Source organism: Malus sylvestris, chromosome 8 (genome assembly GCF_916048215.2).
Source record: "Malus sylvestris chromosome 8, drMalSylv7.2, whole genome shotgun sequence".
Taxonomy (NCBI): Eukaryota; Viridiplantae; Streptophyta; class Magnoliopsida; order Rosales; family Rosaceae; genus Malus; species Malus sylvestris.
The window spans coordinates 25,913,340-25,937,747 of NC_062267.1; the positions used below are offsets into that span (position 1 = coordinate 25,913,340).

General features: G+C 38.5%; 2 protein-coding genes across 2 annotated transcripts; both read right to left on the reverse strand.

The window, feature by feature from the left end:
• Nucleotides 1-5,823: 5,823 nt before the first annotated feature.
• On the reverse strand, nt 5,824-9,662 carry LOC126631480 (E3 ubiquitin-protein ligase WAV3-like). Its single transcript, XM_050301600.1, has 4 exons — nt 9,587-9,662; nt 9,329-9,493; nt 6,070-6,273; nt 5,824-6,008 (listed from the first exon to the last, which is right to left on the reverse strand). Exons 1-4 carry the CDS (start codon nt 9,660-9,662, stop codon nt 5,824-5,826), a joined length of 630 nt encoding a protein of 209 aa, XP_050157557.1.
• Nucleotides 9,663-10,505: 843 nt separating this feature from the next.
• LOC126631151 (E3 ubiquitin-protein ligase WAV3-like) lies at nt 10,506-13,472 on the reverse strand. The gene is made up of 2 exons (XM_050301309.1): nt 12,778-13,472; nt 10,506-12,669 (listed from the first exon to the last, which is right to left on the reverse strand). Exons 1-2 carry the CDS (start codon nt 13,105-13,107, stop codon nt 10,765-10,767), a joined length of 2,235 nt encoding a protein of 744 aa, XP_050157266.1. The 5' UTR covers nt 13,108-13,472; the 3' UTR covers nt 10,506-10,764.
• Nucleotides 13,473-24,408: the final 10,936 nt, after the last annotated feature.

Here is a 24,408-nt window from a genome sequence, read left to right on the forward strand (position 1 = left end):
TTATTGTCCTGTTGTCTTTCAATAGTGAAACACCGAAGGTTCCGCTGTGGAGCCTTAGGTGATCACATGGATACAAGGTTCTAAAAAGCGTTAATGAAAAAAAATGCAAAATAAAAGTTATCTATTTTTTGTTTAAGTGAGAATCGTGACCTAGGCTCGTTAGGCAGGTGCCTGGGTAGGTTTAGGCGCAATTTCTTGATTCTCATACATCTAAGGTTTAATCGGGACGGTGGCCATCAATATAACGCCTAAGCAGGGCTTAGTAGGTGCTATGCGAATATTTTTAGAATAGTGCCTAGATAGCCTCTTCAAACATTTATTGCCCTGCCTCGGTTAAAGAAGGCTAAGAAATCAGGTCCATAATCTTCAGGAATCCTAATCCTTTGACTTCAACTCTAACATTATGTTTGAATGAAGGAAATAAACTTGGAATTCAGGTAAAAAACATAATTTATAAATTGACATACATTAATTTTCTTGTTTGGATTCATAACCATGGAAATTTAGAATTTCCGAATGGAAAAATAAACTTGGAATTTGGGACATCTAATTCCAAATTCTATGAAAATAGGCGTCATTTATCAATTTCTATGATTGAGAGTTTAAAAATTAACAAATTTCATATTCAATTCCATTGTTATTTTAGGTTAACCAAACAAGAAAATTCATAAATTCTAGAAAATAAAATCTCATCATTTGAATTTCCGTCATTTTGAAAATTCCTTACTAATTTTAAATTTCTTCATCCAAACATAATGTAATAGTCGTAAAATTATCATCATGACCACATTTTTATTTGGTACCTAAATGAATGAACATATCTTCTTTTAAACAAATGGTATATCACACCATTAATATTTTACATGTTTTGGGATTTATTCAACAAAAAAAAAAATATCAAAAAAAGTATACCATAAGTCTCATCTTGAATTGTTACTTAATACTATGGTCTGGTGGTATTCCTCTACGCTTATAAAAAAGATATTTAGGCTCGATTCTCGCCAAACGCGTATTTGAACCACATTATTGTTAGTCTATTGTGAGGCTAAGCTCACCCATCCCCCTTAACGTAGATAATTTCGTTTGTTAAAAATAATAATAATTATTATTATTATAAAAAAAAAGTCTCATCTTGAATTAAAACTTGAAAATGAATCGAGTAAATGTAAGTGGACGTAGTAGAATTTTCCACAATTATTATAAATGCAATAAGATGATAGACATAATTTCGAAGGACTAGATGATGGGATAATTCTCTAGTCTCTATCCGACTGTAGGTACTTCCGAGACAATGCCTTTTTCATCAGTGAAGACATAAACACGGTTGCAACAAAAGTTGGCCAATCTAATGAATCCAGGTTTTAAGATGAGAACTGTAACAGCTGGGTTGTTCTTGCTGATTGTCGCTGCGGCCTCCGACGCAGGCTTTCCAACTAGCTCAGGCCAAACATATTTGAATTCTGGAAACAGTAAAAACGACGTTCAAAATTGTAAGTTTGTATTTGATATATATATAAGTTATAACCGTATAGTGTTGGAGAAAGAGAAAGAGCAAACCTTGACCACAACATGCAGCATTTGTACAACCTTCGCTGACACAAGGAGGGTAATGAGGCCAAGAAGCTCCTACCATTTTCTTTGATTTGTTGTAGTTTGATGCATATGACCTTCTTCCATTGTGTGTGTGTATATATATGTATATGTATGCACAAAAATGGTACGCTAATTAATAAAATATTCTCAGTAAATTTGCAATAATTCAGATGAATTGCATTGGTAATTTGCATTAAATCAGATGAATTGCATTGGTATTTTGCATTAATTCAAATGAATTGCATCGGTATATTTTTAGCAAAGGGTCCTATATTATTTGGTAGCTAAATGAATTTGTTAATTTCATAAATTGATTAGAGAAATATAATCAACAAAGGAAATAAGATTGATTACCATAAAAAAAATTACACAAAGGTGACCCAAATACAATAGTAAGCACAAAGCAAAGGAATAGACCCACCAAGTAAGCAAAAGACAGCTCAATACATAAGCAGATGAGGAAAGAGAGTTACGGATGGAGAAAGTGAATGAAAGGAATGGTGAGAGGACAAGACGAAATAAAAAAACATAAGATGGCGGAAAAACCACACAAGAGGTAGCAAAGGAGGCGCTGGCAAGAACATTATCCGACGGTTAAGTGATTTTCTTAAAACTTATATCCCACTCGGTATTTAATCCTAATTTACCTTGTTTTTTTATATTCTATTCCTAGTTAGTTAATTAGTTTAAGCTGAGCTCTTCATATTGTTCATATGATTTTTGTGACAACCCGTCCCTAAATTTACGTTTTTATTTAATCGAGAGAATTGACGAAAATATCTCTAGAGGTACGGGCTTTGACTTACATTGAGCATCGTCTAGAGAAATGCATGACTTATTCCTTTAGCGCATTTGTGTAGTACTCGTTGGTACAAACGCATAGGCGAAAGCCGTTTGCAAGTTCGGATTGTAACGGTATAGTTATGAACATTTGAACTTGTTTTACTAAATTCTAGATTTTAAATTAATTAAAGCTCCCACCATGTGGGAATGGTAACCAATCAAAGTTGAAGTGGCAAATCAGAAATTAGTGAGAGATTTTTGTTGTTGGTGGGCCAATTAGGCAATGGGCAATGGACCAATAAAAGAGAAGCTCCCAGCATTCTCTTTCTGTGGAGGACACCTGCGACAAAACCCAGTTTCGAACCGGTGTGAAATTCCGGCCACTTCCACCATATTTTCAGGCGAAATTCACCCATCCATTACCTTCAACCTCTTTCACAATCTCCCCTCTTCCATTTCCACCCAAAATTAGAAGGAATTTGGTTGAAGTTTGGTGCAAAAACCACCGTGGGTGCTGCGAGAAATCTTGCTCGGGATCCACCGGTTGTGAAACGATCACTTTCAATTACCACCACCAAAACACTCCTCTAGAGGTCAGGAACAAAGCCCAAACAAGATTGGGGGCGTTGGAGTTCGAATTGAGGTCGAATTAAGGGACACCCATTTCTAGGGTTCCAAAGATGTTCAATAAAAATTGAAGCTTTTCCTTACCAAATTGGACTTGGCCATAGGTATAATACTTGTTCTACTCATTGAGATCTTCATTTCTATAAAATTTGGTAATTTGTAGAAATAGTTGAATTTTACAGTGAGTAGGGGCGAGCGATCGCCACCCACAGCAGCGCGTGCGGCGATGCGTGGCCAGAGGGTCATCGATGCTAGTCCTAGACTAAATTAAATACCTTGAATTCAGTTCTGACAATAGTATGATGCAGGTTGATCGTTAGAACCTAAATTCGCTACAATACGTGATTAGGTCATTATATGAATTGACAATCCGACCGTTGGATCGTCATCAAACTTTAATAGGTTATTGTTCGTAATATTTGAGGATTATACGAACTTACGGATTGGAAATCCGACACACGGATCTTTCCGAATTGGATTTGTAAGTTCGTAAAATAACGTTAACCGCCACTTGATTTTGGCAATTAGCGAAGATCCGACCGTTGGATCATCCCGAAACTTTAAGACATTGTTCTAGAAGTTTAATGTGTATCTTTGGAAGTAACGGATCAGACATTTGTGATGCAGATATTCCGGATTGAATTACTTAGGGATGTGTTTTACATAAGTTATGTGTTCTATTGTTATAAATTCTAAGTTGTCATTTGATAATTGTCTAGAAGTAGATCGTTCGTGACACCGCGATATGCATGCTAGGGAATTGTGGGGCAAACTTCAAGTGAGTGGGTCTTTTTCTTTTTATTGCATATATATGAGTGATAATTCCACAAATGCTTTTAAATTGTTCTAGGTATTTTATGACATGTTATATATAATATATATATATATATACACACACGTTAAAATACTATGGTATGGTTGAAGTTTAGATTGCATTGGTATATCTATATGCATATTACCGACTTATAATTGTTGTGAATGCTTTGAAGTACTAAGTTGAACTACGAATGACTTGATCCCGTTTAAGGGTACGTAGGCAGTCTAACAAGACAGTTAGATGCAGCCATAAAATAACCCGAATTTAACTTGGTACTTGATTTCTTTAAGGAAAGAAGTTATGATAGTTAACAGCGTTGAGATTAACCATGATTGTATTTTGGCCTATTACTAGGTTTAGTTCCGATTAAGAATGTTGGGACGTTAAAGTGGTTATGCCAAATGACGATGTGGATGCCTAGGTAAGCTTCAGGTGAGTACTTAATGATGATAAAAATTGTGGTGAGTATAGTTGTGATGAGGGTCAGCAGTACAAGTCACGTTAGGTGACTCCAGTTGACATGGTACTATTGATGGATGAGGGTCAGCCGTACAGGTCACTATATGTGACTCCGGCTGACACATTACTATTGATGATAAGATATGGATGAATCGTACATGTCACTATAGGTGACTCCGACTTATGTGCTCGTATTGATTGATGAGACTATAGGTGACTCCGACTTATGTGCTAGCACTGATTGATGAGATATGGATGAGTCGTACAGGTCACTATAGGTAACTCTGACTTATGTGCTAGCATTGATTGATGAGATATGGGTGAGTCGTACATGTCACTATAGGTGACTCCGACTTATGTGCTAACACTGATTAATGAGATATGGGTGAGTTGTATAGGTCACAATAGGTGAATCCGACTTATGAGCTAGCATTGATGGATGAGCTATGGATGCAGTCGTACATGTCACATTAGGTGACTCCGACTTACATGCTAGTATAGATTTATTGAGCACATGATTAATTATATTGCTCATGAGATGCTGTGTCGTGGTATATTTATGGATTTACTGTTGATGTACTTTTGATTTTACATTGATACGTGGCATGAATTTTTGGAAACTATACAGGTATTACAACGAGGGGTTATAACAATTTGGAAGGTTTTTATTAAAATATATTTTCAGGGCCACTCATCCTTGCTTTGTTTCCACCCTCCAGGTTTTTTTTTAGCTGAGCTTTCTTATCGACGAGGATTCGGGGTAAATTTTTGATATTGGAGATTACCTTTAATGGTATGATTTTCAATCCACTCTACTATACTTTACTTATGCTCTGTAATCACGTGTGAAATGGGTTCATTTCCGCTCACAGTGCACTCATAATTATGCACATTTAAGTTTTAAATTTATTCACATTTTCTTCATCACTACACTTTATGGCTTTGTCACCTTCCAGGTGTCGGCCAACACAACTCGATTCAGAGTCCTACTGGACTTTCCGGGTCGGGGTGTGTCAGTTTTAAGAGATAGTGAAGCCCATTATGTACTTATAGAACTTGTATAAAAGTGCTATAATGTAATGCTATGACTGAAGAATTGTGTTGTGGTGTAATTTTTAATCCAATGGTATTTTCCTCTCATAATATTGAATGAGATCTTGAATTTAAATCCTCCGTTATAACCGACGAAAGAAATACTACATACAACCATTCATTTTGCCAAAAAGAAGAGAAAAAATTCAAAAAGGAATTGCCAACTTCAACAACCATAATATCTCCTAGAAGGATCTATTTTGTCATTCAGACATCAAAAGCAACTCATTTGTTCATTACCTTTAATGTATAGAAATAATGTAATAGAAAACAAAGTGCGAAAATCACCGTCGAACCGAAATAACGGAAAAAAGCAACAAACTAAATCCACCCAAATGAATGTGCATGTGTTGGTGGGGGTACATTTTTCACCGGCCTTGTACCTATCAACTAAAAGTTCAAAAAAAAAAAGAAAAGAAAAAGTGCTCTTATTTTCCCCCTAAAACCACGAACTAAAACCTAGCATTTTCAAAGCCGTGCAAGTCGCTCACTCCATTCAACGACTTCTTCATGATCGCCACCTTAGCCAGCTTCTCAGCCTCTCTCCAAGCTGAACTCGGTGTAAGCGGCTCCCCGTTTTCATCCAATACAGCGGTCGCCGCCACATCCCTTTCCACGCCGCCTCTCCGCCGTTTGATCATAATCATCATCATTTGTCGCTGCTCCTCCATGATCTTGTGCTGCCTTCTCCAATGCCAGCTCTGAGAGCTCGGCTTCCAGGCCGCGCACGTACTCGTCAGCCGATACTGAGCCGGATTTCATGAGCAGAGCCCGGGCCGATGAAAGCAAATGATGTGCACTAGAGTAGTCATTGTGCTCAACCAATCTCCACGACTCAGGTACCTCACGAGTTGTAATAAACAGCCCTCTCAGCCGTTTGATCTTCGGGGCTTGAAGATGATCTCACGGTATCCGAAGACGATCTCACATAAAAAACTTAGAATTTGAGACTTCTAATTCTCAAGTTTAAATTCTATGTAAATAAGCGTCATTTATCATTTTTTATGATTGAAAGTTTAAAAATAACAAATTTCGTATTCAATTTCATTGTTATTTTAGGTTAACCAAACAAGAAAATTCATAAATTCTAGAAAATAAAATCTCATCATTTCAATTTACGTCATTTTGAAAATTTCGTAGTAATCTTAAATTTCTTCATTCAAACATAATATAATAGTTGTAAAATTATCATCATGACTACATATCACAACCCGTCTCGAAATATTCAGTTTTAGCGATGTGAAATGACTATTTTGCCCTCGGACGTGTTGTGTGATTGTGCGATTTAAGTTTGGGAGTGAACTAATTCTTTAAGTCCTTATTATTTGGAACTAAAAAGGACTTGGTTGTTGGTTTTGGTAGGTGACCCACGTGTGCCACACACACACACACACACTTACTCTCTTCCTCTCCTGTGCTCTCTCTCCTTCCCTTATGTACGAACGAACGTCAAATCGACCATTTCATGCACGGATTGACGTCAAAAAGGTAAGATTCGAACTCCTTGCAAGTCTTTGAGTTCATATATACCATTTTTAGACCTTAAAACCTTTAAACTTCCCGAGAACTCGAACCCCAGATTTCATGCACTATTCATACACTAATTAATGTGAAGTTTTTAGGAGTTTTTAAAGGCATATGAAGCTTTAGATCGTCTTCACGAAGCTAAGAGAAGAAAAATGAAGTGATTTGGACGTCGGAAAGTTGAGATTCGACGAGTTGCAGGTTTGGCCAGCTTATCGAGGAGTTTTCCGGTGAATCCCCTGGGTTTTAGAGCCTTTAAAAGGTATGGTTGTGTTCTATCCGTCCTAAGCTTCATTTTGGTTCAAGTTTCATGGAATTTGGATAAAAAACGACGGAGATATAAGGTTTAGAAAATTTCCCAGTTTCCAACGCCGACGACGGTCGCCGGAGGTTTGAGGTTAGGGATGACGGAATATTCCGTCAATTTTGACGGAATCTTCCATCAACTTTGACGGAATATTCCAACGACGTTAGTTAACTTTAACGGATTCCGTTACTATATAACGGAATATTCCTAATGACAGTTAGGGTTCCCTGCGTGTGGCCGCGCGTGTTGCAGTGCCTTGGCCGGCATGTGGTGACACGTGGGTGGTCGGAATTTTTTTTTTAAAATATGGGGATGTTCGTGAGGTTGTGTAGATCACGTTGGTATATTCAAATACCTCATTTAAGCATTGTATGAGAAGTTATTAGCTAGTTTTATCTATGTGCTTTAAATAACATTTTTATAGTTAATTCGCATATAGGTGAGACTTATCCCGAGAACGAGCGAAGTCAAGGGCGACTCGGGGGCTATGACCTTTCGACATACCAGTGAGTGGACTTTTGGTTTTCAGTATATATTTATATACTTGATATTTTCCCAGAAAATATGTTTAAATGAGAGTATGCCTTGAATGCCATGCATATAAATTTATAATTCTTATATGAATTGGCGTATGATGCATGATATATATAATTGTAGTGCTATGAACGCTCAAGTAAGCCCAGGTGAGTTGTGCATTGTGATGTGATTTAAAGTTGTGATTAATTGAGAAACATAGCGCTTATAAACCTGCACCTAAGGTGATTGTGATTTAGCTAGATATATGGCACAGACCTGTTTATAATGTCACATCCCATACCATATGCTCACATTGGATCCAATTTAGGTGCACATTCTTGTCGTACAGACTATCATAGGTGGTTTTGACTTATAGGTGGCTAACGATCTGTCGCTCAGCTATTATGAGAAAGTAGTATTGAGCATAATTATATTACACCCAGTATTGTTGTACAGACCTTCTCATTGGTTCCGATTCGAGTGCAGCATAGTGTCGTATAGGTCATTGTAGTGACTCCGCCTAGATTTGACTATTGAGCTATGAATTCAGTCGAACAGACTTATGCAGGAGTTCCGGCTAATATGTTATATTTCATGAATTTAGTCTCACCTGAATTACTTACTCTGTTATATCTTGGCATGACATACTTATGCTTATGAATATGTGAAGCATGATTTGAGTTGATATATATATATATATATTTATGCATATGCTTATATTCTATTTCTGGGAAAAATTATACATGTTTTACGGCGAGGGGTTAGAAATGTTGAGAAATGAAATGGTTTTGTAAAACATTTGTTTTTGCCCACTCACGTTTTCTGTTTTACGCCCCTCCAGGTTTTAGGTAAGCTTGCTGTTGGTGGCCTCGAGGACTTCGGCGGTTCTGACATATTAAAATAATTGTAGGACATCTTATGGTACTGTATAAGTAGTACTTGTCCTATTGGACTGCACCTAGACTTTCTATGATCTGATTAGGAGTATTTACTTTTGTATCTTACTCCTAACACTTCACGTTATTAGTGCACTTTATCAATTTTCGGTTTTATTTATTCATATGACTACGTCACCCTCACGTGACGGCCAACATGTCTTGATCTCAGTCGGGTGTGTCACTACATTATTATTTGGTACCTAAATGAATGAACATATCTTCTTTTAAACATATGGTATATCACACCGTTAATATTTTACATGTTTTGGGATTTATTCAACGAAAAAAAAATATCAGAAAAAGTACACCATAATCATCTTGAATTGTCACTTAATATTATGATCTAATGGTATTCCTCTACGCTTATAAAAAATAGATTTAGGTTCAATTCTCGCCAAAAACGTATGTGAACCACATTATTGCTAGTCCATTGTGAGACTAAGCTCACCCATCCTCCTTAATGTAGATAATATCATTTGTTAAAAAATAAATAAATTTAAAAAAAAAGTCTCATCTTGAATTAAAATGAATCGATTAAACATAAGTAGACATAGTAGAATTTTCCACAATTATTATAAATGCGATAAGATGATAGACATATAATTTTGAAGGACTAGATGACGGGATAATTCTCGAGTCTCTATCCGACTATAGGTACTTCTGAGACAATGCCTTTTTCATCAGTGAAAACATAAACACGGTTGCAACAAAAGTTGCCCAATCTAATGAATCCAGGTTTTAAGATGAGAACTGTAACAGCTGGGTTGTTCTTGTTGATTGTCGCTGCCGCGTCCGACGCAGGCTTTCCAACTAGCTCAGGCCAAACATATTTGAATTCTGGAAAAAGTAAAAACGACGTTCAAATTTGTAAGTTTGTATTTGATATATATGTTAGAACCGTAAAGTGTTGGAGAAAGAGAAAGAACAAACCTTGACCACAACATGCAGCATTTGTACAACCTTCGCTGACACAAGGAGGGTAATGAGGCCAAGAAGCTCCTACCATTTTCTTTGATTTGTTGTAGTTTGATGCATATGACCTTCTTCCATTGTGTGTGTGTGTATATATATGTATATGTATGCACAAAAATGGTACGCTAATTAATAAAATATTCTCAGTAAATTTGCAATAATTCAGATGAATTGCATTGGTAATTTGCATTAAATTAGATGAATTGCATTGGTATTTTGCATTAATTCAGATGAATTGCATTGGTATATTTTTTGTGAAGGGTCCTATATTATTTGGTAGCTAAATGAATTTGTTAATTTCATAAATTGATTAGAGAAATATGATTAATTAGAGAAATTTGAATTAATTTCACAAATGGATTTGTTAATTTCATGAGAAGGTGGAAAAACCACATAAGACGTAGCAAAGGAGCCACTAGCAAGAACATTATCCGACGGTTCAGTGACCTCTGAAGGATGAGCTAGGTGGGCTTGTGTATTGTGCAATGGAGGCAAACATGTAAAATGTACTATTCTTGTAATTTTCTTTCTTAAAACTTATATCCCACTCGGTATTTAATCCTAATTTACCTTGTTTTTATATCTTATTCCTAGTCAGTTAATTAGTTTAAGCCGAGCTCTTCATTTTGTTCATATGGTTTTAAGAGTTACTAAAGCCCATTATGTACTTGTAGAACTTGTATAAAGTGCTATAATGTAAAGCTATGACTGAAGAATTGTGTTGTGGTGTAATTTTTAATCCAATGGTATTTTCCTCTTATAATATTGAACGATATCTTGAATTCGAATCCTCCTCCTCTATAACCGACGAAAGAAATACTACAAATAACCATTCATTTTGCCAAAAAAGAAGGAATTGCCGACTTCAACAACCATATTATCTCCTAGAAGGATCTATTTTGTCATTCAAACATCAAAAGCTACTCATTTGTTCATTACCTTTAATGTATAGGAATAACGAGAAGACTGCAAAATAAGCAAACAAAGTGCGAAAATCACCCGTCCAACCGAAATAACTGAAAAAAGCAACAAACTAAATCCACCCAAATGAATGTGCATGTGGCCTTGTCCCTATCAACTAAAAGTTCGAAAAAGGAAAAGAAAAAGTGCTTTTATTTTCCCTCTAAAACCGCGAACTAAAACCTAGCATTTTCAAAGCCGTGCAAGTCGCTCACTCGATTCAGCGACTTCTTCATGATCGCCACCTTAGCCAGCTTCTCAGCCGCTCTCCAAGCCGAACTCGGTGTAAGCGGCTCCCCGTTTTCATCCACTACAGCGGTCCGCGCCACGTCCCTTTCCACGCCCCCTCTCCGCCGTTGGATCATCATCATCATCTGCTGCTGCTCCTCCATGATCTTGTGCTGCCTTCTCCAATGCAGCTCCGAGAGCTCGGCTTCCAGGCCACGCACGTACTCGTCGGCCGATACTGAGCCGGATTTCATGAGCAGAGCCCGAGCCGATGAAAGCAAATGATGCGCACTAGAGTAGTCATTGTGCTCAACCAATCTCCGCGACTCGGCTACCGCGCGAGTTGTAATGAACAGCCCTCTCAGCCGTTCGATCTTCGGGCCCGAAGACGATCTCACGGTATCCGTGAGAGGCACGAAAAGTGCCTGTTCTTTACCATACACAATCTCTTGAGTTGCAGGATCCTTGTAGAGACACCGGACAGACATTACGTGTCGGGATCCCGCAACTCCTAGAGAGCGTGGAACCCGCAACTCTACCAGCAGCTCCCGCTCTTCCTCGGCGTACAAGTCGCCGAGCCGAACAGAAGCTGAGCCGTGCACTGCTGGCCCACCATTGCACGAATAGATGGCGGATATCTCTGCCGGAGCCGAGCCAGAATCGAAGCCCAGCTGAATTCTCAAGTCCTGGACGACCACACTCAGCAATCCCCCAACGCATTTGGCAAACGCGTCCTCAGCCGGCTCCTGGTTAAAGCCGCCGGTTTCGCCGAACCCGAAAGCATGAACCGGGATCTCAATGTGAGCAAAACGGGTGGACGACACGTGGCCGGAACCTTGACGGTGATTGGCCGAATTTTTCAGCCTATCCTGACCGTCCGATAAGAGCATGATACTGGCAACCGGATTCTTCTCCCTTCGATCTTCAAGCACTTTTGTCGCCTTCCTCAAGGCATCACCCACACTCGAACCCTGACCGCACGCAAGCCGGTCAACGACTCTTCTAGCCAAACGTTGACCGAAAGCCGTCATTCTCCTCAACGGCAACAACCGTTTCGTCGTGGCCGAGAAAGCGACAATCGAAAGTCTGTCGTTGGAGCAGAGCGACGAAATCACCAAACGCATGGCGCGTTTCAGCATCTGGAGTTTGGCGCCGGTCATGCTTCCGCTGACGTCGAGCACTGTCACCAAATCGATCGGTGCACGGTGCGACGGGTTTAAAATCGACGGAGGCGGAGCCTTCACCCGTAACGCCACGGCAAAAGTGTTGGAGCCCCGACCCGAAGAGAGCAAAGCGGATTCGGGCAAAATCCGCACCTGAACGTTATTATTGGTTCTAAAATCTCTGCCGTTGATCTGAGCATCGGAAGATGAAGAGTTTGGATTGACGAAAAAGCCCTGGAACTCTTGGACGTCGTCGGTCTCGGGGTATGCGACGGCGTCATCTTCGTCCTCCTCGTCGTCGGCTTCCGGGATGGGGATGATCCGAGACGTTGGAGAGAGAAGAGACTCGTCGTCGTCGTACAATGGCTTGGACGAGGCTCTGGGTGGTGGCGTGAACTCCATTATTATCTTCTTCTCGACTTCGGCTGGCTTGGATTTGGGTTTCTGCTTTGGGGTGGTTTGACTTCGGACAACGTCGTTCTGGGCGTTGTTGTTGTTGTTGAGGTTCTGGTGGATGGCGAGGAGAGGGACGTCTTTCCAGGTGGAGTTGCAGACGGGGCAGACAAGGATGCCATGGCTGCGGACATGGGCAGCTATGCAAGGGAAGTGAAAGGCGTGGCTGCACTCCGCCGTGTAAATGGCGGTGCCTTGGCCGGTCTTGACGCTGTTCAGGCATATCCCGCAGCTACTCTGCAGCAGTTCAAAAACACATCGAAATGAAACAAATTTTAATCAACTGGGCAACAAGCTGATAACAAATTAATGGGTGGATTAATGATTAATAAGAGAGTTAATTACTCGAAACTTGAAGCTGTTACGGAAGAGGGAGAGCTTGAGAGGGGATCGAGGAGAAGTCGGGTTGGAGCTCGAGAGAAACGACGTTCTACTACTCTTTGGAGTAGTGGTTTTGCACTCAAGTTTTCTGGGATTTTCATGGTCGCCAACCTGGGTTTGCTGGGTTTGCAATCTCGGGGTAGAAGGGTTGCTGCCGCCGGAGAAGAAGCCGAGCCTGGTGCAGCTCCTGGGAGTGGGACTTGGGCTGGGGCTTATCTTTTCAGAGAGTATGGATTCATCGGCTGGATCTCGAGGGATTGTAGTGCAAAAAGCTCGCCTCCAACCAGTTGCCATTTTCAATTCAAACCCAGAGAAAATAAAAGATCATAAAAAGAAGCAAAACAATATTATATAAGATATATAAATATAATATGAATCTAGCTTTTGTTTAACTTTTGTAGAACAGAGGAGGAGGAGGGCAGAAGACAAAAGGGGAAGATGGGATTTAGGAAGAAGAGAAGAGAGAGCATGGGATCAAATGAAATAAAAAGCAATGAGACAAACTACTACTGGGATTAATAACAAGGTAGAGTGAGAGAGAGAGAGAGGAGAGAGATAGAGATAGAGATAGGTTCTCTCTGCTCTGGGTCTGATCTGTAGACTTCTTTTTTTCTCTCTCTCTTCCCTACTGTTTTGCCTTTTTATTTGTTTTATTTTTCTTGTATTGAGAGCACCAAAAAGACTAGAGATCTACTGCTTCTCTCTCCTCCCTCTCAGTCTCTCTCTCCTAAGTCTCCTTTACGTGATCAGATTCAGAGATTTTCTGAAATCCAATATTTATTTAATTATTTGTATTCGTTGAAAAAGGTAATTTAGGAATTTGAGAAATTAGGCCATTTCTTTTCATTTATTTGTATTTTTTTGCATTTTTGGCACATTGATAAAAAAAAATTTCTTCATTCGAACGCACTGAAAAACTTTTCCTCTTCATCCTCTTTGTAAGAGAAGAGATAATGGTAAATTTTGGGTAACGTGATCCTTATGGAGATGACATGTCATTTCAAATTTGACCCTTGGTCGGATAAGTAGAAATGTGACGGTGGCAAATGGGAAAAATGGAGTATATGGAATGAGAGTTCGTGGTAGATGGAATGATATTGGGTAGGGCTGTGGAATCCGATAATATATAGTAAGAAATCTGGTATGGATAAATATTGCAAATTTGGATTATGTATCCAAACAAAAATACCCATCCAGTTAGTTTTCACTTTTCTGGAATTAATAATCCGGATTATTGAAAAGATATCTACAATATCACGTTATATTTAGAGTAACAAAAAATAAACATGTGATACTTCAAGAAACAAGTCCTATACCCTTATGTCTTTTTTTCATCTATTTTATTAATATTTTAATTGATTTTAAGTCAAGGAGAATTGTAGTCATAGCACCCCACAAGTGGCTCGTTTAGAAGTGCTTATAAAATGACTGAAATAGATTTTGGTGAAAATATTTTTTAAACAAATTCTTAGTAAAAATCTAAGTTGATTTTGAAAAAAAACTATAAGTGCTTCCTGCAAGAAGCACATATATGATGCTTCTTCCAAAAACACTTTAAGTGCTTTTAAAACTCAATATCAATTTTACCAAAAACACTTTCAGTTATTTTCCCCAAGTGCACTTTAAGTGCTTTCGAGTTGCACAGACGCATGAGCGATGCCACCATCACCCTGCTCCAGATAAGTGGGGCGAAGTCCGTCAACTTCGTTGAGCTTGACCATTCTTTTTCCGCAAGGTATGGAAACCTGACCTAGTATAGAATCAACCATGTTTTCTATATCCTTGGAGATTCCTACAATTTAGGAATCTGGGGCTATAAGTAATCAAACTCCTAAGATGATGCAATATCTATTCCTAGATATTCTCTGAGATTCTCCTGGTCTAATCCAGATTATATATCCTAAAAGATCTTTCTTCACTGGTATGCATACACCATTATAGGGTTTGTCTCTAGTAACGCAATTATCGCAAACTCTATTTTCTTGCCTATTGCTTGAGTCTCATAAACTGCTGGCACCACACCGGTGACAAGGTTATTTTACTATTCTTTGTTATTTTACAGGTAGTCGAGTTTATACATCACCTCCCTATGCAATGGTGCGCGAATTTAGTTCCAACAAGTATGATCCATCCAGTATTTAGTGCTTCGATATACAAGCTGCAAAGCGTGGCTACCAATGCTTAGCTCACGTGTTATGACCTAGGGCTATTGCACCCAAAAGGCCTAGTAAAGCCTAAAGGAGTAGGATTTTTCCCTTCCTAATTCTCTCTCCTTCCCTCTCCCCCTCTTACCCTTTTGTTTTTGTCTTTTTTTTTTCTCTATAAAACAATTTAAAATAAGATATTAACGTGGTTTAATGCTAATTGTTTAAATAGAAAGAGAGAGAAGAAAAAAGAAATTAAGAGAGGAAAGAATCATGCCCAAACAACTCTTAAGCACAACAATGTCTAATAAGGAAATTACATGGTTGGTTAATTGTAATCAAATTCCGCATGATCAATAGAATGGGGCAACGAACCGAATAATTGTGGCACAATCATCAATGTTACCAAGCATATCTAGTATGACGTCCCTCGTGATGGCTCCTCTAGTCAAATGGCTAATAGGTTTGAATGGTGAAACAACTAATCTTAAGCTACTTAGTACTACATTTTAGGGTAAACTGTCGGTTTACCCCCTGAACTTTCACCTCATTTTCGATTTCCCCCCTGAACTTTTTTATTGGAAAATTAAGGACTCAAACTAATTTTTTTAGCCAATTTGTCCCCTACCGTTAGTTTTTCATATATTCCATCCATATTTCCGTTAAGTGAGACCATGTGCATAACATGTGAGGATAGTTAAGTCATTTCAATTTAAAAATGATTAAAAACTGAAAATAAATAATAATAATAATTTTCCCTCTATTTTTTCCTGCTAATTCCTATCCTCAATTTTAATTTTCCCTCTCATTCCTATACATGAGAAATAACATATGGTGTTATTGTCTTCATAAGTAACTAAGTTAATCTTTTTTTTTGAAGCATGTACTACCATTTTTATTTTCTCTAACAAATTAATAATTTGACAAATGCTCATGGTGTTATTGTCTCCAAAGCAGTGCATTAATATAAGAAACATGTCCATAAAAAAGACTAGGGTTTCTTATATTAATGCACTGCTTTGGAGACAATAGCACCATTAGCATTTGTCAAATTATTAATTTGTTAGAGAAAATAAAAATGGTAGACAATAACACCATATGTCATTTCTCATGCATAGGAATGAGAGGGAAAAATAAAATCGAGGATAGGAATTAGCGGGAAAAAATAGAGGGAAAATTTTGCTTTTTTTATTATTTTCAGTTTTTTAATCATTTTTAAGAGTGAAATAACTTAACTACCCTCACATGTTGTGCACATGGTCTCACTTAACGGAAATATGGATGGAATATATGAAAAACTAACGGTAGGGGGCAAATTGGCTAAAAAAATTAGTTTGAGTCCTTAATTTTCCAATGGAAAAGTTCAGGGGGGAAATCGAAAGTGAGGTGAAAGTTCAGGGGGTAAACCGACAGTTTACTCTACATTTTAATAATATTCTTTTTTACTTGTAAGTTAAAAATCTGAGATTTGATTCTTGTCAAAAATAAATTTAAACTACATTATTGTTAGCTCATTGTGAGACTAATTCACTCTCTATCCTTAACGTAAATAATATCGTTTATTAAAAAATAAATAACAAATCTCAAACCGGCAACTCTCCTATTATCTCGAAACACCATTCGTAGCACCACTTGCACCACTCGAATCGACCGTCATGCTCAACCCTACTGGTATAGAAAGACAGCCTTCAATCATGAGCCAGAGGTAGTTCCTCTGCCGAGAAATCTTAAGCTCTTAAATTATCATTTATTTTTAATTCTAACAGACATTCGAGAGCCCTTGATTCAACTAATGCTGGTGAAGTCCGTACATTCATTTTTTATTGCATAGAAAGTAAATCAATTCGCATTATTGTGAATGTGTACATGGGTAGAAAATCGTGGACAAATTGGTACATAATCTCCACTTTTAACTCTGTACACATGAAAGTAATCATAGGGTTAGCATTAAAATTCAATCCAACATTTGACTCTAATGAAAAAACAACGTTATCCAAAAGAATACCGACTAGTCAAATACGCATGCTTGTATGTCTTTCTCTCTTTATTCTTTTACCTCAATAAGGTTAAGTTTTCAACCTTTTTACCTTTGGTTTGTATCATCATCTCTATCATTCTTTCTCGTGGGTTCCAAAGTTGTTTTGCAGTCGTCGAATGATTCTTGTTCCCTTTCCAGATTAAGCCTTCGTTTTCTCCTTTTCCCCTTTTTTTCTTTTTTTTTTAATAGCACAACAATGAGTTCATTTAAACCACACAATAAATAATATAATTTGGTATAGAATTCACCACCTATAAAATTTGATCTTAAGACATCTCACTTGCCAGTAAAAAAAAATATCACCAAATTGTAGTGCTGAATGACTGATCGTATAAGAGTTAAAAGTAAATATTGTCACCTTTGAGTTACTTCTACATAAACTTTGCCTTCATATCCTACTTTTTTGAAGTTACCATCGTCTAATGTACTCCCAATTTAGGCACGGCGAACAGATTTTGTTTGTCATGTTTTTGTTGTTATCGTGTCATATTTATTATATTAACGAGTTGTGTTGTGTCAAACTCGTCATTTTGATGGATTCTTAAAAAGTAACTAAATAACGATCAAATTCATTAACGAGTCATGTCGAGTTAGCGAGTCATGAAAAAACTATCACGCTAAATGTCTAGATTTGACAAACTATGTTTTGAATTCTTAATTTTGTTTACCTATTAAATTTGAAAACTTTTGCATGTAAGAAGGCGTGAGAGTCCCACACGAGGTGCTTAACAAATACTTATAAAGAGTCGAGTTACTTTCACATAAACTTTACCTTCATATCCTACTTTTTTGAAGTTACCATCATCTAGTGTACTCCCAATTTAAGCACGGCGAACGGATATTCTTTGTCATGTTTTGTTGTTATCGTGTCATATTTATTATTTTAGCGAGTTGTGTTATGTCAAACTTATCATCTTAATAGATTCTTAAAAAGTAACTAAATAACGTCTTGAATCATTAACAAGTCATGTCGAGTTAGGAAGTCATGAAAAAACTGTCACACTAAATGTCTAGATTTGACAAATTATGTCTTATTGAATTCTTAATCAGTAACTTAACAACGAACTAACTTATTAATAGGTTCTTAATGACTAACTCCGCAACAACCAGATTTGTTAACATTTTAACTCAAAACTTCTTATTTTTGTATCATTTCTTTCGAATTGACGAGCCTACTCCCAAAAACCCAAGCTCTACGACTAAACTGTAATAATTGAATTACTTTTGCACCTTTTTTACGGGTTAGATAAAATTGGGTTGGCAGAGAGAGCCATGACTCCTGAGGGGATGCTGTAGTATTCGTACCTTACCAAAAAAGCATCACAGAGTGGCACAGATTGATTTGGACAGCAAAGTGTGACAGAAGTAGTCATCAAAGGTCAATAATTTCGACACTCACGTGGGGTCGCTGTAGGACTCCTACTAGTTCTACTACGTATGCTGTTAACCCTAACCCTACGTTTACCCCAAGTTTCTCACTGCTGACGCTGTTTTCAAGTCCGATGCTGAAAGGGTTTGTCAATGTCAACTCCTCAAGGAATAAAGTGCGTTCAAACCTAATCTAATTAGTACCTAATCATTTTTTAATTACCAACTTTAATCTTTTCAAATCAGAGTTTGGCAGATTAAAACTGTAAAGCGGCTTTAACTTTTGTTTACTAATTTCGGTAACAAGATTTTCTTCCTGCGGATCACTTCCGTGCGGGAGATGAGTCTGTGTATTTTGTTTGGCAGTTTTCTGGACGGGCTACAAATGTAGGTAATTTTTTATACTGCTGCTTCACCCTATTTTTGTTTTTTGCTGTTGTTTTGGGAGGCATCACTCAACCTCTTGGAAGAACAAATCTCACTGGTCTGGCGAATTTGTTTGCTGTAATATTTGGCTAAACAGCTTGGGATTTTTTCGGGATGATGTTTTGAAATTACGTTTTTTAAGTCACATGTAAATCATCTATATAGTATTTCTAGAGATAATCGATACAAGTCTGTTCCAGCTCTATTAGAGGGATGATTCACATGTGATTTTTCTAATATTTTTATTAGTTTTCTATTGGGAACCAAAATACTGACGCATCATAAGTATCTTGTTAAGTTGTTAACGATTCACGAATGATTCCCCTTTGATAGAACTTTGGGAGTCTAGGAAAATTGATACAAACCAGTGTTATAAAAAGACTAGCCTCCGGGGGCACTTAGGTGTCCTTGGAGGTAGGGCTACTGGGGTGCGTTTAGGCGGCCGAGGCGTGCCCAGGCGTTCAGTTGGGCCTTTTTTTCCTTCCAATTCCAGGTCTATTTCCGCCATTCCTCTATTTTTGCCATTCCTATATGTGTCGTTCTAGTTTCAAGGAAGAAGGAGAGAGTTTCTCTCTCCAAATCCTAGTGGCAAAGTCTAACTCTAACTTTTTTTATATTTTTTTTGTTTTTTATTAATTATTGCCCATTCAGATTCTCCCACCTAGCATTTTGATTAGCCAAGAATTATTTCTCTTGAAATTCCCTATAACTACTCCACTTAGCCATTATTTTCTTTAAATTCCCTATAATACTTGCTCCACTCAATTTTTATTTCATTTTAAATTCCCTATAATAGCTCCACTTAGCCCTTATTTCCTTTTGAATTGCCTATAATTGCGACATTTGTCTTTATTTCCTTTCAAACTCCCTATAATTGTGGTCATTCAGCCTTATTTCTCTTGAAGTTCACTATAATTGCTTACAATAAAATAAATAATTGCAACATTTTAAGACTATATGACATAATTTCCAAGTACAACTACACTTAGTAATGAAGAAGAAGATATTATCTTTGGCTTAGTTATATTTATATTTGTTTCACAAAGTATTATACTATACATATATGCAATATATGCAATATATATTAAGTTATTTAGGTCATGTGAGGCTTCGCCTCACGCCTAGGCAAGACAATCCATGAAATGTTTCGCCTACGCCTCCGCATTTTAATACATTGATACAAACTCATATTTAATTGACAATATGATGAAAAGTTTAATGAATACAACCCTAAAAGTTGCTTATACTTTTAGGAAAACCCTAGATGCAAAGATTAAAAAGAAAATTATAAATTTACTCAAAACGCCCAAAAAACTTTAAAGCCATTTTTAACTCTTTAATGGTTTTAAAATGCCAAAATCCATCATACGTTTTGACAGATGTGCAAGTTGAACTTGTCTCACTGTTCTCCTTCCAAAAAAAGTATTCTACGTCCAAAATGGATGTTAAACACTTAAAAATTACTATTCACCACAGAACTTTGGCGCTTATCACTCAAATCACTTCTTTCTGCCCCTCATCAGAAAAATAAAGAACAAAAATGTTTGGTCCCTTCCAGCTTTCTTTTTTCTCCTAACTATTAGATTGAATAAATAAACAAAGAATTAATGATATTCCAAAACAAAATTATTATGTAATAAAGAGAGAGAATAAAAATACCATGCTTAATAATTGCATTAGTTTTATGTTCAAACTCCAATTATCTTCAAAGTTAAACATGGTGAATTAGGATTTGGATCCCATCCGATCCAAATTGTGGGGATCTTAGATAAAAAATTATCTAACTTTTTCTATTTAAAATTAAACACAAATAATACCTGATTAATGACTAGGATATGGAGATCTCTAGAATTCCCACAAATTGAATCTAGATAGGATCTTCTTCTGGTAACTTAGACCATAAAATTTTTCTTCCTTAATTAAATCAAAGGTAACTAGGCGTCGGGCAATGGGATCTTTTGTTCCTACGTATGCAGCGACATATTTTTCAGTGTCTTAGGACACCGGATAATACATCACATATTTGTATATAAATAATGAGATACCTGTTTTGGAGCCAAAAATAATCAAGAAGAATATGAAGGTGACACGTGGATTCTAGGGTAAAAAGGACAAAACCACCATCGAGGAACACTAGAACTCTTACACTCGAGCAGTGGACAACCATCACTCAATCAAGTCAAAAGTGCCCAAAATAGGTATTTATTTAAAACCTAGTTCATCCATCCTCATCTAATATTCTCCACAAGGTAACCTCTAAATCTTTCCTTTCAAATTATATTAATTAGCTAATTAATTGATTTCTTATTCAATTAATTTACGAATTAGCTACAAATCAAGAACCTAACCCAAAAAGCCATCCAAGTGGCCGGTCTCTCTCCTCCCAATGGGGCCAACCACACCCTTATATAAACACCCTCATTCTCTCCAAAAACCAAGTTCTACACTCTTGCAAAATTCTCTCAACTCTCCAAACATTTTCACCTCAAAATTCTAACTTTGGCACCGGAGGTTCTTTGGCCAAAGCCCCCCCCCCAATTCATCGTGGGCGCGTGAGGCTTTTGGCCTTGACCTAAGTTGTTATTTGTTTTGTAGGTGCAATTTTGTCCAAAAAGAAGAAGACGAAAATTTGCATCCACAAATTGGTGCTTTCTTTGAGAGTCTTGATCAAACGCTCGTAGAAGACTCTTGCATTCAAGGTTTTTCGTTTTCTTGTTCACTTGTAGATTTTTCGTACGTTCTTATTCTTTAAATTTTTAATTTTAAAAATTCTTCGATAAAACATAAAAGAAAAGTACAATGACAAGAGATTTGGAAACCTCGACAAACGAAAATTTCAACGTTCAAGGATTAGGACCGCAAGAATCTTCGAGGCTCAACACAACGATGAGTGGAGCGGCACCACCCCCACGGGGAACCACCGTGACAACCACCACGACCTAAGCCATGCCATTCAAGCCCACACAGGCCCAAGCCCATGGCGAAACTGCCCAAGTCACTCAAGCCTGAGGTGAACCCAATGCGTTACCAAGCCGAGCCTTAGCCTCGTACCCACTTGCGCCACACACGCCGAGCAGCCCACTCCCATGGCCCAGCTTACTCTGGCTGCCGAGCATGCTCCCGTGGCCTTCCAAGCAGCCCAAATCGGTCCAAGATTAGTTTAACCATCCCGGCTTCAAATTTATGGGCCTATGATTGAACCGAGGGCATTTTCATCATATTTCTTTACGGATTTGACATTTCCCAACTCAAATCTCGTGCCCGGAGTCTACCACACTTCCACTGCTCAAGGAAACACATTCCTTCCAAGCTCTTCCAGCCCAAATGGAGAAAAACACTTATCTCAACAAATCATAGAGTTGACGCGCGCCTTCGCACATTAAACGACCTTAGTGAATCAGCTATTGCAGAGCATCGAGATGCAACGTGCCCTATACAAGGTTTCCTAAAGTAGGACAACAGCAGACGAACAACCTTTCCAGCAATGTCTCAGTAAGCAACCACTAGACCAACCACAAACCGAGCGTTCGAGCAGTGTGCACTCTCAATTAGGCCCCCGAGATAACGCATACCCCCGTCTTAGAGCACAAAGGAGTGTGCACTCTCGACTAGACCCACAGACGAGCATACATTCACGGTTGGGGCCACACTCCGATAGTCAGCATAACCAACCTTCCAGTTGAAGAGTTCATTAACGGCTAAGACTGCAAGGAGCATCATCCACCCCACATCGGAGTAGGCAGCACTATGGATGGAAAGCAGCAGTCACTCAATCTGGCTCAAGTTCAACCGGCAGCATGCGAAGAATTCCCTCGCCTGCTAAGAACGGACCATATGCATCGCTGCCGCAGCATAGACGAGTCGAGCATGTAGAAGAGCAACCTAGACCAGCAAGTCAAGATGGGGGGCAGCCGAGAGCTCTGCTACCCTAATAAAGGCAAATTCAAGAAGAGGTAGAAATGCTGTTAAACGAGCGATTACGTGATTTCCAACGCAACGAAGTGGTTGATGAAGCACTACGACCGGACATAACCAACATGAACAGGTCACTCTTCACAAACGAGATCGAGCGGGCAAAGCCTTCACGCAAGTTTAGCATGCCACATTTCACATCTTTTAAAGAAGATGGAGATCCGGAGAGGCACTTGAAGCACTACCAAAGCACGATGGTCCTTTATCGGAACAAAAACAACCTCATGTGCAAGATATTCACCACCACTCTACAAGGTGAGGCGCAAGATTGGTTTTACACCTTGCCGCCATGATCCATTCGGAATTTTGACGAATTTTCTTTAGTTTTCACCAAAGAATATTCATCATTTCCCTCGATTAAGAAAAAGTCCTACCATTTGTTCAACGTCAAGAATAACCCAAAAGAGTCACTGCACGACAATGTGAAGAGGTTCAAAGCAAAGAAGGCAAAAATAATCAGATGCAACGACCCGATAACTAGAGCAGCCTTCCAAAAAGAACTTTCAGCAAACCATCTGTTGTTCGAAGAGTCGATCATGAAAAAAGATCTAACTTTGGCAGACTATTTCGCTCTGGGAGATAAGCATGCACTTTGGGACAAGGTTCACCGATACACATTCAAGGCAAATCCGAGCGATCTTGGATATGAAGTCCCCTACTATTTTGAAGGAGATTCAAGGTTTGACAGGACGAGCAGCCGCATCTGAAGTAGCAAAAAGCTCTACCCTCATACGAGAAGAGCTGGGGGTTCAACTACCTGTATTCCACAGTTCAAAAGCTCTCATCGATGGGGAAACCAGCTACTAGAAATTCAAAAGCTAACTTTGGTGGCAGTTGTTGCAACCAGGAAACTCAAGTTATACCTTCAGACGCACGCAGTCATCCTCATGACGCACTATTCTGCCCAATCTAGACGCGCGATGATAAAGGCACAGACACTGGCGGTGCAAATGTTTTTTACGAAACCAACAACTCAACTCAAAAGACACGTTAATGGTAGACAAACACAAGAAGGACACTCGGAAGTAAGTTTTGTCCTCGTTGCACCAGAAGATTCTACATAGGAGCAACATGTACCAATAAGTTGAGGACCACCTTCTACTGTGCATTACACGGCCCCAACTGACCATTGCTCCATGATTAAGCTCTAGAGCGTAGAGCAACTCGATACCGGTAATGAAGCATATTCTGCTACGTGTAACATGGCCCCACCTCTACGACTCCCTATCGCGCCTTCAAGCCTAGCCTAGGTGACGCAACAGAGCAACTCAACGACCCTCCAGAGGTAGTCGAGCATGTCCTAACCATGCATGCTTTGCCTAATGGAGACTTCTGGCATTTACACGTCGACGATGCTTCCAACTACAAAGGCTTGGAAATAGGCATGGTCCTTGTCACCCCAAACTGTTCGATGCTTGAGTAGAAGATTACTCTAGGCTCCAAGGCATCCAACAACGAAGCAAAGTACGAAGCCCTACTAGCAGGCATCCGAATGGCAAAAGACTTGGCAGTGAAAAAACTCGTAATTCATTATGATTCCTAGCTAATCACTAGCTAGACTACTTGAGGTGTTTCAAACTTTCACCCTCACTCAAGTTCTACGGGCAGACAACGTTCATGTAGACGTATTATCTAGCCTAGGCGTCG